Source organism: Amblyomma mixtum, chromosome 1 (genome assembly GCF_055824585.1).
Source record: "Amblyomma mixtum isolate Tamu chromosome 1, ASM5582458v1, whole genome shotgun sequence".
NCBI lineage: Eukaryota > Metazoa > Arthropoda > Arachnida > Ixodida > Ixodidae > Amblyomma > Amblyomma mixtum.
This window is the reverse complement of record NC_143012.1, coordinates 95,483,493-95,504,401: the sequence shown is the minus strand read 5'-3', so window position 1 is coordinate 95,504,401 and position 20,909 is coordinate 95,483,493. Positions and strand designations below refer to the sequence as shown.

At 47.4% G+C, this 20,909-nt stretch overlaps 1 protein-coding gene across 2 annotated transcripts in view; it reads right to left on the bottom strand.

The window, feature by feature from the left end:
• Positions 1 to 20,909, bottom strand: part of LOC149367259 (E3 ubiquitin-protein ligase Rnf220-like) — a 55,053-nt gene that overhangs the window by 7,227 nt on the left and 26,917 nt on the right. For both annotated transcript variants that reach the window (XM_089554837.1, XM_089554831.1), the window contains exons 8-10: positions 8,152 to 8,234; positions 5,268 to 5,289; positions 349 to 490 (exon numbers count right to left, since the gene is read on the bottom strand). In XM_089554837.1, coding sequence (XP_089410963.1) covers positions 349 to 490; positions 5,268 to 5,289; positions 8,152 to 8,234 — 247 coding nt within the window. The remainder of the gene's footprint in view (positions 1 to 348; positions 491 to 5,267; positions 5,290 to 8,151; positions 8,235 to 20,909) is intronic.

Genomic DNA, 20,909 nt, shown 5'->3' with positions numbered 1-20,909 from the left:
ATCTTGTAACTGTCTTTGCTTATCTCTTGATTTCGTACCAGATCCTCCCATGTCTGATGCGTTTTATTGCCTCCTAGTTTTCTTGCCAATGCCCTGTTTTAGGGGCCGTGAACCCCGTCAAGCCCAGTTAGAGGCTTTTTGTTCACGATCCTCAGCATCTGTAATGTTGATGTTGGAATAAAAAATTATGATGATGATGATGATGATGTCTTTACAGGTGAACCTGTTGGTGAACAAGTAATTGGCCCTTCCAATTTCACTCGCTGTTGGTGCGCACGTGATTGGCTCTTCCACGTGATTGGCTAGCATCGTCTCGATGAGCAACAAGGCGTCCCTGGCAGCACCCACCATGCAGATGAGGCACTTCGTGGCGGCCGAGTTCTGCTCCTCCAACTGCCGAAGCCGCTCTCGTAGCGCGTTCAGCACGTGGGAAACGGCGCCCTTCGGCATGTTCAGGTCGGCAGTAACGGCCTCAGCACCTCCTGCATCACTGTGTCAAGCATGAAGTTTCTGATTTACTGCATTCCTTCTGAACCACTGTGGGGAAGTGCATAAGTACGGATTGGAGTTTTCGGTTTTTATTTCAGGTTGCTACTTTCGTTTTTTTTTTCCCGCCGAATATTATTTCCAAAGAATGAAATACCGACTTTTTTCGGTGACTTAATGTAGCAATTCTGTGTGGTCAAGAGGCATTTAACCCTTTCAGGCACTTTGTACACAACTGCGTAAGCGGCAAACTTAGAGCTTTTTTTTGAGAAACTGGTGCACTTAGCAGTGATTTCATTGTTTCATTCGAACTGAGCACCCTTCTTGCTGCAAGTAAGTTGCTTTTTTTTTGTACCATGCAGCGAATGCAGTAAATAATATTTCACATAAGAGTGAGCTAGGCAGCACTTTGTCCGCCGTTTCTGTGCAGACAGATTTTGCCACAAGTGAAAACATCGATTGTTTTTGCTCAATTTCGAGCGTAATGTTAATCTCCAAAACACAAAGTGATTCCACGATCCCTAGGGTGTTTACCTGACACACGAGAACATTTGGATGGTACTATTTCTAACAAATCTGACACTCTGTACGCAATTCTCCACACCGTTGTAAAAACTTACCTGCTGGTCTTTCACGCACTTGAAAACTAACAAATTTCCTTTCTTGAGGCCTGAATATACTACTTAGGTGAAAAAATAATTGTTTTCAGTCAAAACAAAAAATTGCGCCTGAAAGGGTTAAAGTCTACCGGTATTTCTGTCATCCTGAACAGTTTATTTAGTAGAAATTAATGTGCAAATGGTAGTACTTGGAGCTGTGCTAGTAGAAAAAAACTGCCTCCCTCAAAAGAGTAACTAAAGTTAAATGAAATAGCTGGCAGATAAAAACAGAAATGGAAGTTTACTTCTAAGAACTTCGTTGACATGTCATCATTGGGTTGTCAATTCAATTTAATTCAATTCGCCTTTATTTTCAACATTACACAATGTTCACGGTCTCCCAGGCAAAAAGCTGTAGCAACAGCTTGACGAGGCCTGGAAGTCGGAGGCAGGCAATAGTGACAGCAGTACGAAAAAAATTCTATGCAAGATATCAATTGCTATACTTTAAGAAACAGTCAAATTTTATCATAAATTACAAAAATATGAGGTGAAGTAAATGAATCAAAAAAGATGGAGATGTTACACAAAGACTAGGGTTAACAAGCACACGATACTGCAAAAAAAACAATAATTGCACGTATGAGAGGTTAAACAACTACCATATGTATGTTTTATTGTACGCATTACCATTTTACACCAGAAACAGCAAACACGGGTCACTCCAGAAAGAGTGAATGCAAAATTTTACGTGTTATTTGAGCGTTAAGACTAAATAGACTGATCTCATTTAGTAACACTGGCACTGTATAGCTTAACGACTGGAGAAGGTAATTAGTTCGGTGGTGTGGAATCAAACATTTTTCAGGGGCACGTATTTTAGAAATATTGCAGCGTAACATTGCACATGAGAGGGTCATTAGGAATTCTTTATACATTTCATTAGCAAAATAAAAGTGGTAGAGGAGGCGCATAAAGAGACTCGATATTGCTGTGTTAACCAAATTAACCGACTATCTCGCTGAAGAAAACGTTTCAGTCAGCTGTTTTTCAAAGTGATCTGCAACTTTCCCATTGACACTTTGTTCCTCCAGTCAATAATTAAGAAGTAAGCTAATAAGGTTTAACTAATTAATTAACTTTGAAGAACAACAGAAAATATTGCAGAGTAGGTCACGCGGCTCTAAAAACCCTCAGTTCACTTCACGCGGCTAGGACATTGTCTTTTTTAAAAGCAGGCTAGTTGGTTCATAGTTCCAGAAAGGTTAAAGCTGCGCAAAAGATGAGGACGTAGGCAACGAAGAACACACGCAAAACACCATTGCACCCGTGGTGTTTTGTGTGTTATCATCATCATTTATTGACCCTTAAAGGCCCCAGGGTGGTGGGGCGGGGGGGTTACATCACAATAATACACCAGGTCACAATCGATGCCATATACATGTACTGGCAGGGTATAAAGAAAAAAATGTACATGAACCCATCAAAGACAGTGGCCAAACATATATGAAACGGTAGTTTCCTCTGTCTTCGTCTTTTGCGCAGTTTTAAACTTTTTGAAATAGCCATTTTTGTATGCCTCATGTGCCCTCAACAGTCTCTCCAATAAGTCTGTGAAGTCAGAGCCACCAGTTGGCTGTTAGAATCAAAGCTGTAGTAATACGAGAGAAAACTATTTAATTAGATGCTATACAAAAGTGTACCAGCTGCCTACTTTTTAAAAAAGCTGCACTGTCCTAGGTAAGTGAAACTAACTCAGTGCTGCTGAGTGTCATGTGGCCTAGTCTGCAATGTTCTTTTTGTTCTGCAAAGTTAATTAGTGAAGCCTCACTAACTAGCTTTTTAAATACCAGCTCCGAGAAAATGTCTCGATACCAAGTTGTAGATCACCTTGAAAATCGACCAGATGAAATGTTTGCAACAAGGTATCCTTTACGTAGCTTTTTTTATTAATAGCCCTAAAGGAAAGCACATGCAATTTAAAATCTACTACTTTGCAGTGGCTCTACGAAAAATTCACATATCATATCTCATGCCCAGTGGAAACTCAAAGCCCTATCAATGACAGTGTTTTGGAGATTTGGAGGTAAGTGGTTTTTACTCTGACAGCACGTCTCGGTGGTGCTCGAGTAGCACCACTGCAAAGTGGTAGACTTTTATATCATGCGCTTTCTTTTAGGGCCGGTAATAAAAAAGCTGTGTAAACGGTACATTGTTGCAAACATTTCAGCCAGTCATTTCTACAGCAACCGCTGTAGTTCTGACGTTTCGGCTCTCACATGGAAGCCTAGTTCGAACGTCAGAAATATTTCTTCAGTGGTCGGTGTTTTGCCTTCATCTTCACAACGAGATATGATAGTTGTGAAACTTGTGCAGCCTGCTCTGACCCGTCTCATGTGGTAGCACAATGTGCAAGCCAGACAAATCTTGTGGATTAAAGACCTTTGAGATTCACAACGCTAGACTGCACCATTGCACATTTCTTTTTTTTAAAGACCATGCACTGTATTTTTCCATTTTATCACCCAAGGTCCAATGTGTGCACCACGAAGCTGCAAATAAAAATGAGTGAAAAATACAGTATTGAGTATGTGGATTTCCCGTAATGCTGCCTGAGCGGAGTGCCTCGGACAATTGGTTGTGATTGGGTGCGCCAATCGCATGGCTAGCTTTAGATAGTTTTATACTCTAAAGCTGTGCCTTGGGTATGAGAATGCAATGGCAGAGGACTCTGGATTGATTTCAGCCACAAGCCAGAAGACATCAGCCAGCACACACGCATTTTTGTCATTTTGCCATGGCTGGGAGTGTACTTACCCCGCAGCCCAGTGCTCAGTGGCGAAATTTCATATTTACTGTGCCAGCATGTGGGGCATTCCATCATCATCATCATCAGCCTGACTACACCCACTGCAGGGCAAGGGCCTCTCCCATGTCTCTCCAATTAACCCTGTCCTTTGTCAGCGGCGGCCACCGCATCCCCGCAAACTTCTTAATCTCATCCGCCCACCCAACTTTCTGCCACACCCTCCTACACTTGCCTTCTCGTGCAATCCACTCCGTTACCCTTGAGGAGCAGCGGTTATCTTGCCTTCGCATTACATGCCCTGCCCAAGCCCATTTCTTCCTCTTGATTTCGACCAGGATGTCATTAAGCTGCGTTCGTTCCCTCACCCACTCCGCCCGCTTCCAATCTCTTAACGTTACACCTATCATTTTTCTTTCCATAGCTCGCTGCGTTGTCCTTAACTTAAGCTGAACCCTCTTTGTTAGCCTCCACGTTTCTGCCCCATAGGTGAATACCGGTAGGATACAGCTGTTGTATACTTTTTTTCTTGTGGGATAAAATATCAGGAAAGGAGCATACAATTTCCTTTGCTCAACTGTCAGCATTTACATTTAGGCAACCTGCCCAATTCGAAAACACACGTGCCAGGACGATTTCCGACACTGACCATCACATTGGTGTTCTTCAAGCACTTTCATTGTCCTCCCGAAGTGCAACGCTGAAGTTATCAGTGATTCTGACACGCCCCGAAAAAACAAAAAAACAAAAACCCTCGATCTGTTAACACTGAGTCAGAAAGCCCATTACTAGGCGACTGCTATGAAGTTATCATCGCAGTGCGATCATCTAGCTGTCCGCCATAATAGACACCTTCAGCATACCATGTACCGTGTTACCGGTACCAGAGTACTGGGAGCCCGAGCGCAGCCAGTGCGCACGCGCAAATTGCCTTGACGGTTCCAGATGGCGCCACGTACCCGGTAGCTACGCGCGCGCCTGGGACCAATCAGCGCGTGCTCAGCGGCGGTGGGCGGGCTCCCGGTACTCCGGTAACGGTAGCGGTAACACGGTACACGGTATGCTAAAGGTGTCTAATGTACAGCTGGTGGCACCATCTCTAGGTCTTGAAACACGCGTATAGCGTACGGCTGCAGAAAGCTAAGTTCACGAAGTTCGCGGGAGCAGAGTCTGCAGCTTTCACGACAATTAACAAAGACAGAAAAGTGGCAGATAAGGATCACACAGCACTGTGCAAGCAATTTCATTAATTTCATTATCTTAGAGAACTTTACGGAGATATTTCCCAAGTCTGAAGCTCTGTTAGATTCACCTAAAAAATTAAATTGCAGGTATTATTCTAGAAACTACAACACCAAACAGATAATGACACTCACCTGTCCAATGACGGCTTTTCCACTGCAGGCCACCAATGTGAGCAGGAGCAAAAGAGAAAATTTTTTTTCAAGCTGTTTAACTTTGTCACTTGGCAAAAACCACCAACAAACAAAACAGATTTTCGCTGGTGTGGCATCCAATCGAAACTGGGCCACACACGTCAAAAATGAAAAGCATTGCATGCGTTTTCTCCACCAACATGCAGGACATGCTGAGCTGTTCAGGCAGCAACACGTCACGTGATAGCATCAAAATAAACCTGTGGGTCCTATCAAAATGCTGTAAACAATAATAATTACGATATAGGTAGCTTTACTAGCAATGTGAAACCGCGAAAACCAGAAGCGTGAAAAGGCGACACAAGCACTGACACCACCGCAGCACCGCTTGTTTCGAACAGTGTCGCCGCGCCAGTGTTCAAGTCTGAAACATGCCCACAAAGGAACGGCAGACCGAGGAAGTCGTGATCGAGTACTTTCCTTTTATCGTGTCGTTATTTCAGGGCGGTACAACATATCGAGCCGAACGGAATCACACAATTCGAACACTCGAACCTGTGCGGGCAGACGCACGGAGCAGTCGCGAAGAGCCCCGCCGAAGCTTGCTTTCCCGCACGTCGACTTAGTGTGTGGCAAAGCTTCCCTGATTCTCGCAGGATGACCGATGTATACCCTTTCCTTCACAATTACACGTGAACTGAATGCGGCGTCTTCGGTCCGTGACGATATGAGAAAGCACAAAAACTCGAGGGAAGAGACCAAGAGCCAACGTAATAAATTCAGCAATAAAAATAGCGTGAGTGACGTTGGCATAAGGAGCAAAAACCAGCAGGCAGATTTGTGTGACGAAGTTAAATCCGGGTCACGAAAAACGTCATTTAGTGTTTTTAGTGCTGCGTTTTTTAGTGTTTTTAGCGCCCCTTGTGCAGTGCAGAATAGGCAACCTGCAGTGCTTAGAGGGCGCTTAAAACACCCTACTGAACCCCTGCAAAACTGCTGGTGATAAAGAGCACATATTCGTGCCCGAAATAGCTAAATTGTGCTATACTTAAAAGGCCGCTGATCAAATACAATTCAACGAACGGACATTCCGAGACCATTTGATACTAAATAAACATCTATTCCATATGTCGGCCAAACAAAACTGCCCTGGGTGAAGTTGTTTTTTCAGAATAGTTTTCCGAAGTAGGTCATATCAACGAAACTACCCAATTCTTCACCTGCGCTACCATCTCTTGCGCAGTTGATAATGCAGCTACAAATACCCCGCCGCGGTGGCTCAGTGGTTACGGCGCCCGGCTGCTGACTCGAAAGACGCGGGTCCGATCCCGGCCGCGGCGGCTGAATTTCGATAGAGGCGAAATTCCAGAGGCCCGTGTACTGTGCGATGTCAGTGCACGTTAAAGAACCCCAGGTGGTCGAAATTTCCGGAGCTCTTCACTACGGCGTCCCTCATAGCCTGAGTCACTTTGGGACGATAAACGCCAACAAATCAGCAGCTACACATAACGGCGTGCATCAACTGACAGAGTGTGCATTAAGCTTTCCAACGATGTCCATATTGGGCTGTTTGAACAAGGACAACGCGCAGAATGCTCGCGCGAACGTAGCCCAAAATGAAGCATTCGCGCTGCCGGAGTGGAATCCCCGCCTATTAAGAGCTGCGCTCTAAAACTTGCAGCGGTTCTAACCTTACTCGAAGCTTTGCTCAGCTCCTGTCGCGGCTCTGCTGAAGCCCCTCTACTCTTCCGAATGCAGCGACAGGCTTAAACCCAGCCGCCGAGGTCATCGATAGAACCGCGAGAGTCGCACGACCATCCTACCGTTGCTCCGCCCTCCTTTCCACAGTTCAGGGGCTCGCGACTACGACGTGCGTATGATGTTAGCTGTCACGCTGCATGCCGATAATACGCACGGTAGCGCCGACCTACGCGTCTCGACGCCGCAGTTTCTCTGGCGGCGTTAGTTAAATTTTTTTTTTACCCTCAAGGTTAGGCCAGCGAATGTTTCGCTAGTAGCTTTTGCCGGTCAAATGCTGTACGGGTGAGTTCCAAGTAGCAGAGGCTCAAAATCGAGCAAAATATGGATTTAAGAAGAAAATAAAACTTCACTTAATTCGCACTAGCGCGAAGACCTTACGAGGAGAAAACGGCAGGCACATCAATTTTAAAAGAGTATTCTTGTTGATGTTACCGACCGCTGTATTATGAAACGACCGCTCCCCCCCCCCCCCCCCCCCCCTTACGTAATGCCCTAAGCCAAGGGCCCTTAAGGGTAAATAAATGATGACGATGATTATGAAACGCCAAATTTTCAACTGCCAGTTTCTTATTTTTTCTAATGACGCGTAAGACATCAGTATACATAGTTATCGCGTGGTATTCAGCTACAGCTGCAAAATAATTAATAATCGAATTTTTTCTAGACGACGGCTGTCACGTCAAAGGTGGCCTTACGTGACGCAAAAAAAAACTGCAATATCACCGCTGATAAGACGTTTGTTGTGCCAGCTCTTGAAGCAGACTGGCTTAAGCGTTGTAGTGAACTAAAACGACGTGTCAGCGATTATATTAGTTTGTTTTTGTTTTTTCATTCCTCACGTGACCTAAATCCACCTTTGACACCACAGCCACCGTTCGGTAGATGAAACCGAAACAGCACGAAAGAATAAATTCGATGATAAATTATTTAGCGGTCGCAGCTTAATACCACGCGGTGATCCATGTATTCTAATGCTTTTTGCGCCATCACAGAGAAGAGTACACGCAACCAAAATAAGGCGTCACGCTCCTTTAAAGAAAAGAGGCCAGTTACATACACACGCCTGTGAAGCAGGCTTTCCGTGCGGACCCCACACGAGTCTGAAAAGGCCAAAGATGCTTACCCGGGGAGTCCGGTTTTTCTTCAGAGGTGCTGTCTTCGTCCCGCCGTGGCGACACACTGGACCTGCCGACGCCATCTTGATTTCTGCGAGAGCGACAGAAGGGCCGTTTGGCCGCGCGCCGAACTTTACTTGGGTCTTCCTACAACTTTTCTTTGCTGTTGTGGCATGATAAAATTGGTTGCGCTGTTGGTCAACAATGGTAACTGCAGCGCCGGGCCAATGTATGGAGAACAGATAAGTTTTTCATGACTTCATTGACACATATATCCTTCCCGTTACTTTCAGTCTAAAAAAAGATATTTCTCAAAGAGCCCCAAGCCGCCGCGCTGGCTCAGTGGTTATGGTGCTCGGCTGCTGACCCGAAAGACGCGGGTTCGATCCCGGCCGCGGAGGTTGAATTTCTTTGGAGGAGAAATTCTAGAGGCCCGTGTACTGTGCGATGTCAGTACACGTTAAAGAACCCCAGGTGGTTGAAATTTCCGGAGCCCTTCACTACGGCGTCTCTCATAGGCTGAGTCGCTTTGGGACGTTAAACCCCATAAACCATAAACTACTATGTGTCTACGTTACAGCATTTTGTACACAGATAATGTGTGTCGACGCACCAGCAGTGTCGAGTTTACCTCAAATGACGCAGCTGACATTTTCAATAAATCATTTCGTGCATCATTCGCGCAATACATGTGCGATCATTCCTGCATAATATTCACGCAATACAAAAAGATCAGGCTGCGCACAGTGAGTGCAGGCAATTCAATGCATGAAAGATGCAGTTTAAAATTGCAGACAGTTGCAAAATAAAATAATATTTATATAAACACGTGAAACCAAACCACTTTCACGCAATGACTGTAACTGTCCATGCTGATATACGCGACGTGAATAAAATTCAGTTCACATACAGTTCTATAATCAGTTCCCACGATGTGCCGTTTCTTCTGCGCACCAAACACGATGACTGCTTCGTCAACAGCAGTTAATAAATCATAGTTCATGATCCACGGTGGCTCCGAAAGCGAGCGTGGGTAACAGTTCCCGTCGTATCTGTGCGGGTCTCGCTTCATTCTACGCTGTTTCGAAGGTCACGAGCACAAAACCAAATCACCGTAGTTGCCACAGCGCTGACATCACTAACACACGAAGGAACGTGATTCTAAAGCGTCTGTGACCGGTGCCGCAAAGCAGGCGACAGCGCCCGAGATAACGCGGCTGACGGGGTTCGCTAAACACGCAAACGATACTCGACGCGCGGCTGTTGCAACGGCCGTGCGGGTCAGAAATTCAAAAGGGAAGAGCCAGAGACATTTTATCTTTTAAAAAGCTCCGTTCGGTTAGCTCTCGTTCTTTACGACAGACGCTAGCGCCAATTCCGCCTTCAGTTACGTTCACAACGGATGGTGTACGGAGTTACGGCTTCAGCGGAGGTTTCTCCAATGAGCCGGGACGGAAGTGGCTCGCACTTTCATTCACCTGTCCGTCGAGTGATTCGGCCTTAAATAGTTGAGGCCACCGGGAGTAAACAAACCGGGCATCGCACTCAAGATGGAAGATAAATCCGATCGTCCACTTTTTGTGACCTCGGTGAAAATCTTTTCGTAGTCCCATTGCTTCCCGTTGCAGCACATGGCTACGATCTGGAGGACATTAGTTTGGTTTGGTTTATGGGGTTTAACGTCCCAAAGCGACTGAGGCTATGAGAGACGCCGTAGTGAAGGGCTCCGGAAATTTCGACCTCCTGGGGTTCTTTAACGTGCACTGACATCGCACAGTACACGGGCCTCTAGAATTTCTCCTCCAAAGAAATTCCAGCCGCCGCGGCCGGGATCGAACCCGCGTCTTTCGGGTCAGCAGCCGAGCACCATAGCCACTTAGCCACCGCGGCGGCTGGAGGACATTAATTGCAATGATTATTTGCTTTGTTTGAAACCAGAACATAGTTTGCGAGAAGAGCGACGAAAAAGAGCGCAGAACGGCCGAAGTGTCGGGGTTACGTCCCCAGTCGCAACAGCTCCAAGTGTGTTGGCCGGCAGACACGCGCTAACGACACATGTTCTGAGCAAACACGGTGTCAGGGGACAAGGACATCGCCAGGCGAAGCAGCGGGTCCTCCCGAGCTAACGGCCCAACTGCCAGAGACAGGCGCGAGTTGTGCGCACAGTGAAGAGGCTGCGCGAATTGCGTCCCATAGGATAACGCGTGCAGTGTCCCCCCAAGAAGTGTCTGTTAACCGGCGTCCGCCGGGGGATAAAAGCCCATGCAGCATGTTACGTCTAATACGGCCGCCTAGATCAGAACACGACGAAAAAATGGACAACTCTAAAAACACAGTACACGGGTCAGCAAAATGCAAGAGATACTAGACAGAAGGGCCAGAACGGCGCACAAACGAAATCAAACTGAAATGACACGCCACATCGTCACAAAACAGCCACAACTGCCGACACCAGTCAGTCGAGCATGAAGCGACAATACAAAAATTACTACGCCAGAAACACCCGCGCCTGCACACACTACGTAGGAGGAGCTTCGGCGCCGGAAGTTCTCAACGCCGCGACCCACCACTTCTGGTCTCGGCTCCTCTTTACCCAATCTTGAGAATGAGAGAGGAAGTTAAACACCGCTCCCTACAAGCACGTGTTCAAGCGTTTTTCTTTTGTTTTTTTTTTTAGTGAAAAGTTGTAGCGCAAATGTAGACGACCACAGGAAGACGACGCACATACACAAGCGCTAACTTACAACTGATTCTACTGCCGGAAGGTGACACCTTATACAAGGCGAAATAATGCGTGAAAATGATGAAAAAAAATACATAACAAGGATTCATCACACAGCCAACATAGCAGAACGCATATAAGGCGGAAAGCTGGGCAAGTTCGTGATCTTCAGATTCAAGGCACATGATAACTAGCGCTAAAGACAAGGACAGAAGACGGACGGAAGTCTCTCTTTTGTCCTTGTCTTTAGCGCTAGTTATCATGCGCCTAGAACGCATGCGCAGGCAAGCAGAAGCATGGCACACCAAATCAAGTTTGTTTAGTTTTTTTTCTTTCGTCAACAGTTAGTCGCTTCTAGAAAGTCAAACTGAGCGGTAAACGAGAGAGCTGAAGCACTCACTGCCAAGTTTCCTTAAGTGATAGGCCTCTAAACTAATCCGCGCATGTCACGCACAAACGCGTGACCCGTGCGCCTCCCGACTGCACACACCCGAGAGATACGGCCCCTTTTCTGACAAGGCCAAACCTTAACGGCGTATTGGTTTGGTTTGGTTTGGTTTATGGGGTTTAACGTCCCAAAGCGACTAAGGCTATGAGAGACGCCGTAGTGAAGGGCTCCGGAAATTTCGACCACCTGGGGTTCTTTAACGTGCACTGGCATCGCACAGTACACGGGTCTCTAGAATTTCTCCTCCAAAGAAATTCCAGCCGTCACGGCCGGGATCGAACCCGCGTCTTTTGGGTCAGTAGCCGAGCACCATAGCCACTGAGCCACCGCGGCGGCTCTTAACGGCGTATTAAGGCGAAAGCCTTTAATGGCTCATACTGTCGTCCGTTAGCAGAGGGTGTTACATCTTTGACAGCCTTTAAATCGGGAACTAAAAAAAGATAGGAGAAAACCCATGGTTGCTTCAGATAGAGGCGGAAAAAATGAACCCGGAAGCCGATATTAATGGCTGTAGATTAATTAGTTAATTAATTATAGTCAAAAATGTCGAAATTGCGTCGAAATAGCGCGGACGTCGACATAACCCCGGGAACGGTGTGACGTCACATCCACCGGAAGTCGTCACGGCATAGTGTCACAGAATGGTCGGGACAACGTCGCATTTGTGTCAAAAAAATGTGCAATTAAGCGTAATTAGCACTTAAGATCCCCGAAAGATGTATAACTTGGGTATCGATATAGTCGCGGGAACGGTGTGGCGTCACATCCACAGGAAGTCGTCACGGCATAGTGTCCTCTGCTTTCGCCTCTCAACACTTTAGTTGCCAAAGTGTGCGCGCAATTTTTTTCAGCGCAGCGTACACGACGGAATTCCCAACGCGAGGAGCGGTAACTTTGCCCTTCGCGTTTTCAGGGGCCAGCTTTACGCCGTATGCAAACGCTAGCTTAACCGGAGAAGCATCGAGCTATTCGGCAGGGTTAGAAACTTCCCTCTCAAAAAAAAAAGTCGAAAACAACGCCGGGCGCAATGTCTGGGTGCTTCTGTCCTTTCTTCTGAGCGGCACCGCTGCAGCAGCCGACACGACAGCCCGCACGATGACGTCACGACCCGGCCGACCAGCCACGGGCCCCAACGGCACCACAAAGCAGCCACTGCGGTTTTATAGCCTCTTTTAGAGTACAAAGGAGGCTATAAAACCGCAGTGGCTGCTTTGTGGTGTCTTTGGGGCCCGTGTGGCTGGTCGGCCGGGTCGTGACGTCATCGTGCGGGCTCCTTTAGAGCCTCCTTTAGAGTACGACCCGCCGCGGTGGCTCAGTAGTTACGGTGATGGTGGTGAAAAATTTATTTAAGAATACCTAAAAAAAAACGAAAATTATGCAGCAGCATTGCGGGCGGCCTTCAGGCTGCCGGTTGTGGCACGGCGCTCGGCTGCTGGCCCGAAAGACGTGGGTTCGATCCCGACCGCGACGACCGAATTTCGATGGAGGCGAAATTATAGAGGACGTGTGCTGTGCGATGTCAGTGCACGTTAAAGAACCCCAGGTGGTCGAAATTTCCGGAGCCCTTCACTACGGCGTCCCTCATAGCCTGAGTCGCCTTGGGACGTTAAACCCCAGTAAATCAAATCAAATCTTTTAGAGTACCTGTGCCTAGGCTGAACGACGTTTCGGGCAGTACCATAGGTAAAAAAAAAATTCCCACGACGCGATCCAAACCATGATTTGAAGCACATTCCTTCAGTCTTCGCATCGATGCACCATAAAAACGCAGTAGCTAAGCTTCAGAAGCCTTAATGCTAGATAAACATTATTATCACCATCATCATCAGCCCAGCTCGCCCACTGACTTCAAATTAACCGTGTCCTGTTTGCGCAGCCGCGGCCATATGCTAGTCTCGTTTGCCCCTCTAGCTCTCACTAAATAAGCTACGGATACGATTGCCCTTAAACCTAAGAACTTTGCGGGAAAGTAATCGGTGACAAAGGTAGTTTCTCGTGAAAAGACAACAAATATGTTAGCTATGTTACGAGACAACTATCTACGAGCTTATGCAGCGACAGCACCGACACCCAAGCTCCTCACAGGAAACCCCGGGGGAAGCCAGCTACAAAGCCATCAAAAAGCTCCGGTAAGCAGCCATAAAATGACAGCGCGAAAAGTCCGTCAGCGACAGGGCTGCGGCCAGCACTGGATGTCTTGCGAGCGCCAAGGAAGAGCACCAATGCGGCCTGCATTTGCTGCGGGCGAAACAACGCCTTCCAAGCGAAAGAATTTGGCCAGAATTCAATAACTGTTCATAGTTCCTAGCAGACTTTGCTCTCATTCTTGAACCAATGTGCTCAAGAGAGAGAAGTAACGTGGCAGTTGTTACATATCGTGTTTCTAAGCGCCGTTGAAAAGGTCCCGCAAACGACGAAACGTGTCTCGCTTACAGCTAAAAAAAATAGCTACGGTTCAACTCAGCTGAAGCAAGTAAGACCAGTGAAAGCTCTGTTAAGCATGGTTATCCAATCGGACACCTTTCCATATCGTAAAGATCATCAGATTCCGCTTGACGGCGACGATAAAACGCCGAAGCGTTCGTTCCGGCACGTTGCTCATTCATGGCTTTGTGTGAAGATAAGCACACGCCGTGACGCGATTTCCGGCAGCTGCGAGTGTGCCCATGGAGGAAAAAAAACTGAGGAGGGAGCGTCCGGCGACAACCTTGAAGCCTACTCTTAACAAGTAAAGATATAGCAAAAAAAAAAAAGAGAGTGTGTCCCCCCGTGATCGCAGCACGTGATAGCGTGCGGTAAAGTCTAGCCCCGCTGCGCGCGCGCATGCGCCGATTAGCACGGTAGACTAACTGTAGATCAACTTCCTTGCTGTAGACGCCCGCGCCGCGCATACACGCGCACTAAAATATACCGGAATCAAAACATAAAGGACCGGCTCGGAGAGCGAAAAACTGAGGGAGAAAACGACTTCAAAACACTCGGCTTGCGAACGCTGGCCGCGTGACGTCATGCTCCCTCCTTAGTTTTTTTTCCTCCATGAGTGTGCCGCATAATCGGCGATGGCGAGGCGCAGCGAGTCACATGATTCGATAGTTGCGAGGCGAGCGAGCGCCGTCGGCTCAACGCGCGCAGCTGTGGGGAGTCACGTGGCAAGACGTCAGAGCCAATCCTCCGCTCCCCCTGGCTCGAAGGTCAAATTTCATAGCCACATGACCTTCAACTTAGTCAGAGAGGAGTAGATCTTACGCTCTAAAGCTTTCCATTCGAATGACCCTGACGACAAAAAACAATACGTCTACAACAAGACGAAGTGTTCAAAATGTGATATTTCTTCCCTGACCGCATTATCAAGCGCGGAAGGTTATAAGCGCTGCTATAGAGCATTCACGAAAATTGGTTTAAGCACTCCACTGCAAGCAAACCTGAATGTTGATATTTTTTTTTAAGGGCAATGTGGCACGCGGTACGTAGCGCACATTACGGCGCATCCAGGGCAACCATGGAAACGGCTCCGAACAACGCGGCCCGCGCCTTGACAATAATTCAACGTTATTTTACTACCACACAATATACACCAAACGGTCCCTCAATAATAATATTCGCAAGGGCCAGCACATGCAGTCGTTATAAATATAAAAGGGAACATTTATTTATTAATTACTCCATAATTATGCGTAACAACCACAGCTTTTTTGCGTTTTCTCACACCCTATCCTCTTCGCATAAAATATCCAAAAGGCCTTCCCAAATTCAGTACAGGAATGACCGAGAAATCCGCAATTTTGTGCATAAAGTTTGTTCCCTTTCATATTTCTCACGACTGTACACGCGGGCGTATTTAGTTACGACATTTTACAGCACTTATTCCGGACAAAGCACCAGGCACAAAAATCGCTGTAAGCACATTAGAGCCGTTTTTAAAAACAAGGTCATAGGGCCATCCTTAAAGGCAATAAGAAAAGGCCCGTGGTAACGCCAGCATCGACTACTGCGAGGTTAGAGAGTAGAACGAAGATGCCCGTACAACAGTACAACAGTACAAGTAGAGATTAAGAAAAAAAAATTAGCCGGACAACCGTAATATTTTCAACCCGCCGATGACGCGAGACTGTGCAAGTCCTCAAGCCGTGAAATGGAGGTGCGACCGAGAGGAGGTTCAAGTAGGAGATCTCGACCACGCTCGTAGTTGTGTGTGTGCACAGGTGGCATGTTGGAAGCGTTTAAATCCCACCGGGTCCTTCCACATTCTTCCCCGCAGACTGAGCGCGCTACCTCCGGGGAGAACCGTCAGATTAGCGCTGAAAGCAAGCGAAGACAGTCCCACCGCCTCTCCTCCTTGCTTCTGCCACCCGTACCTTTGTTCTGGGGGGCTGTCGTCCACGGCTGCTCGTTCTCCCCCGTCCATTTGGTGGCGCCGCCCTCCGATGTCTTGCTTACACAACAGGGGAGCAAACGTACGAGGTCCTCTGTGCATGTCGTCTTGGGGAACAGGAGCGAACAGCTACTCCAAATATTTGCCCGGACTCGGCGAACCGCGGCGGCGCAGCGGACGACGCGCGCGTCCCCTGGTGGCGTGAAGTGGCCCTTCACAGCCCCGTCTTCCTTCCGGCCTTATTCCGGCCGTACTCGACGCGCCACCCATCGGGCGAGCGCCGCACGCGTACTGCGCAACAGCAGCACCAAACCGCGAAGCTCTAGCAGCGCTAAGCTTTGCCCCAGTGCGAACGCAACTCCGACTCGGTGCTTCTTTCCTTACTGTTCGAGAGAGATATCCGAAGAAGCGCGCGTTTCTCCGACGTTTCCAAGTGCTGTTTATACGCGCGCGTACCGCCGATGTTCCGCTCCCCGAGGACGAGCCCAAGGCAGGTGACAGAACAGCCAAGGTCTATGCACAGTCCCGGCCATAATATTACGGAGTACGCTTCGCCGATCAAACTCCGAAGAGAATACCGAATAAAAAAGATCAAAGAAAAAGAGAATACCAAATTGCATTCATGTATGGGCATGATCCTAATAATTTACTTTTTAAATTTAATTAGAGGCTTTTAGCATACTGGAGAGCCGGACGCCTACGGACGCGCAGTAGCTGGGTGGGCACGGAAAGGCGAGGGGGGGGGGGGGAGAGAGACTGTGCGTGTGCAAGAGGAGTACGGTTGACCGGTATACGTCTACTCGACTACAATCCCGGTATACGTCCCCGGTGGTTTACACCCATTATTGCATACAGTAAACAAGTGGATAACTTATGCTTATACCTACTAATATGCATCAACCAGAATCTAAGTCAAAAAATTTTACTGAAACTGAGTAAGTGGTTAAATTTTTGCCTTTCCCGCAGCATCTATGCATCAACCAGAATCGCAGAATCTAAGTCAAAAAATTTTACTGAAACTGAGTAAGTGGTTAAAGTTTTGCCTTTCCCGCAGCATCTATGCATCAACCAGAATCGGAGTCAAAAAAATTTACTGAAACTGAGTAAGTGGTTAAATTTTTGCCTTTTTCGCAGCATCCCCCTTAATAGAAAGTGGCAGCGCATTGAAAAAATTGGCAGTGGCTTAGCTCTGGTTAAGCCTGGATATACAAGCGAAAAGCTGCAGTTATGCTTTGTTTGACGTCACGGTTGTCGCAGTTCGCGCACCATGCACTGGGAGCACAACGGTAGCGGTGTAGATTTTGAGCCAACTCCCTCGCTACCACTTCTGGGTCTTCTTTCTTCCTTCCGTGGCGAATGTCTGCGCCTCTTCTATGGCCGCCGCCGTCGCTCACGCGTGCGTTTTCGCAACGCCTTGCGAAAGAACCTTCTCTTGGGACGGAGACCGCCGTCCCAACCGTCCCAAGCGGTTAACCGATGGCGAGGAGGAGAAGTAACGACGGAGCGCGCGCCGCGTAGTCCGCCGCCGCCACCGCCGCTCGGGCGTTATCACGCGATAAGAACCGCTAGCAGCGGCGAAGGGTAAACAGGTGGCGAGAAGGAGAACGGAGGGGGTGGCGAGGAGGAGGAAGGGCGCGCCGCGGCGGCGCCCAGCGGTGGACCACGCGAAGCGCGTTGTTGACGGGCCTAGTGAAGCTTTTCGCTTCAAAATAGGTCACATCTTATACACTTGGGAGCATCACATGTTTGGTTATCAATGGAAGCCTAAATGTGCATCCAGCACTAATACAACACTCATTCTCATTATCACTGGAGATCAGGTCCAGGTGCCCACAAAAGTTTTCGGCACGGCAGAATCATGAAAAAAGTCTATTTTCTCGCTGACAAAAAGCACAGCCAGGCAATGAAGGCGGCACTGAGCAGGTCACACTGTGAACTACAAAGCATACCCTTCAGATATGGCTGGATGCTTAGGCTGCCAGGTAATTAGGCTTTGTTGCAATTTTTGTGTTCTGAAAACTTCTGTGGGCACCTGTACAGGCAACCACGTGAGTGACGTGCCTTCAAAAATGGAGGAAATGGCCAAAGTACGACCAGCACACGCTTTGGTGGCCGTAAAAACATTTAGTTCCTCTGAAAAGAGGGAGTTACATGGAGGTTGCTCTGGAGTCAGGCTTAGTGCCCTTCCCCTCTTACGTCAGGGCAAAAGCAGGGTCATGAAATCGTAGCAAAAGCAGAGTCAGATAAAACAGAAAGCCCCCCTTCCATACGATAGCACTCATTCCAAGCTCGTGAAACGAGGAATAGTTTCACATGGCCTTCAAGTGGCCTCAACAAAAAGCTATGAGCATTGCATCAATAACAGCTTTGAGGCCCAGGTGAGGCGATATAAGGGGGCAGACTATCCAACAAATGTTATCGCCAGTGTTTCAGAGGGCTCAGTAGAGCATGCTGCCGGGCGAGTTGGTGCTGCATCTTGAAAAAAATCAGCACGAACGACAGACGGGACGTAGGAAAGCAGAACATACGTGACGACAGATGACAGGCATACACAACGACGACAGGCGCCTGTATGCCTGTCGTCGTTGCGTATGCTGTGCTTTCCTACATCCCTTGTGCCGTTTGCACTGATTTTTTCACAAGTTTCAGAGAGCAGTCTACAAAAACTGGAAGGGATAAAACAGCTCAAATACGACGAAGAAAGGCGATGAATGCATGTGACCCTATACCACCAAAAGCTTTTGCACAATTTAAAGGAAGTTGCTAAGCACTACAAAAGTGAATTTGCTGTTTTCTGTACCACGAAAGTTGTCAAAAGTGCGCAATACCTTGTCAAAGAAAAGGCATGAAGAACGCAAAAAAAAAGCACGTAGTGCAAACCCCAAGGTGTGCAACTCATGTGGTGTATGAGATTCCCTTGCTATGTGCCAGTTCCTATACTGGGCAGACTGGCCGATGAGTGAACAAGAGAGTAAGGGAGCACAGACTATGTGCTCGCAATAAAGCGGGCGACCATCGTGCAGACCACTGCAAGTAATGCAAGAAATGCGACTGCGAATACGCTTGCGGGTCAGAATGCGATTTATAATGCGAGCCATTGCTCCAAGAGCCAAAGCTAAGGGCACGCGCAAAAGACAAACGTCAGAGGGAGGTGATCAAAGCGTGGCTCAATTCTAAAGATGATGAATGGCGCATCAGTATGCCATCCATTACTTTATCCAAGAAAGAAATCGCCTTTCTGGATGGCAGCATCCAATAATTACATTTGTTTTGAGGTTTTACTAAATTCCTTTTACACCTAATACTGTTTTTGCATAACTAAATGACTAGACCTTTGCTTGTTGGTTTATTTGTTGTTGATTTTTTAGTCTCGTTTTTTGCCACCGGTTTTATTTTATCTAACTCTGCTTTTGCTACGATTTCCTGACTCTGCTTTTGCTATGACGTAAAAGTGCGTTTTGGCCATACTTCAACCGTTTCTTCCATTTTTGGAGGCCCGCCCTCACGTGGTTGCCTGTATCTGGCCTCCAATGAAATGAGACTGAGCATTGCGTTGGTGCTGGATGAGCATTCATGCTTATATCGATAACCGGACTTGTGATGCTCTTGAGTGTATAAGATGTTTTTCAATAAAATTCAGTTGGTAGTTGAGTGCTTGTCCTGTCGTCCATGTTTCGACATCTTCGTCCTCGTTTCTTTTGCGCTGGCACTTTCCATTATGAATCATCGACTAGTCCGCACCAAGATATTAATCCCCCTTAAAGGTGCACTGAAGAGGAATCTGAACTTGCCTTTTTGCCGCAGGAAATCAATCTGCACGTTCCGAGCATTCTTAGAAACAGCGACTTATTGCCCTGTGTGGCCGATTTCCCCAATTAAATCGAATTAACGCCCGGCTCCCGCCTTTATTTTTTTAATTCTCCCTCGTACGGTGGGCGGAGTCGACCAACGCGTGGAGTGCCTTGCAGCCAGCTCCGTGGAGGCTTTGCTTTCGCTTAATTTTGTTTTTTAGCTTTCCGTGAATAAATAGTTTCATTCGCAGATAATATAGCCGCAAAATAAGCCCGCAGAAATAAAAATACGCGCGGACCATTTGCTTCTGCGGATTACTACGTATTACTCCGCCGATGGCAGAGCGGCAAGCCGCCACGGGACTGGGTGAGAGGCACTCCACGCGGTGGTCGACTCTGCCCACCATACGAGGGAGAATTAAAAAAAAAAAGGCAGGAGCCGGACATTAATTCGATTTAATTAGGGAAATGGGCCACACAGGGCAATAAATCGAAGTTTCTAAGAATGCTCGGAACGTGTAGATTGAGTTCCCGCAGCAAAAAGACGAGTTCAGATTCCTCTTCAGTGCACCTTTGATGGCTTAGGAAGCATAATGCAAAAAAAAAAAAAATTTAACTGAACTAAGCAAACTTGCTTTTTACAATACGTTCTGCTGGGCAAGTTGGAAATAATTCATATTGTGGATCAGCGCAAAACAGACAATGGACCAAAGAAAGAGAAGACGACACGGGCGATGTCTAGCAACTGAACTTTATTGAAAACTTTATTGCTTTTTACATTGCTCGCATCTGTATTTGCCATACCGATCGTACTGGTCACTGACTAAAGAGTCATGACTAGACAAGCGCCTGAAGAGATTACGAAAAAGCAGAATAGGAGCTTCGGGGCTCCACTGTATTTTGAAGTAACAAACGTGATGAAAATAAATAGCAGAGCGCTCAGCAAGGGTAAGCATGGAATATCGTTAAGTAGCCCTACTTTCGGTGGGTACTTAAGGTCCTTACGTATTAAAGGAATTTAATCAAAAGTAATCGAAAGACCTTTACCGTAAGGTCTTTTAGTTGAAAGGCATTTACCATGAATGTCTTTTATGCTAAAGGCCTGTGACCTAATGGCCTTTTTACCTGAAGGTACCTTGAACTCCTTCAGCGAGGTGCACCTTTCACACAGGTGAAGGCCTGTCAGGTGTTCACACCTGGCAGGTTGCTGCCACTTGGTCGGCAGGTGGGCCGCCTGCCGCAAAGCAGGCTTCAGGGACTTACGTACATATGCCCGAAACCAGAAAATGTGCCTACAGTCGGATACAACTTAAGAACGCAGCAGCTTTTCCCATCATCATCAGCCTGACTACACCCACTGCAGGGCAAAGGCCTCTCCCCTGTCTCTCTCCAATTAACCCCGTCCTTCGCCAGTTGCAGCCACCGTATCCCCG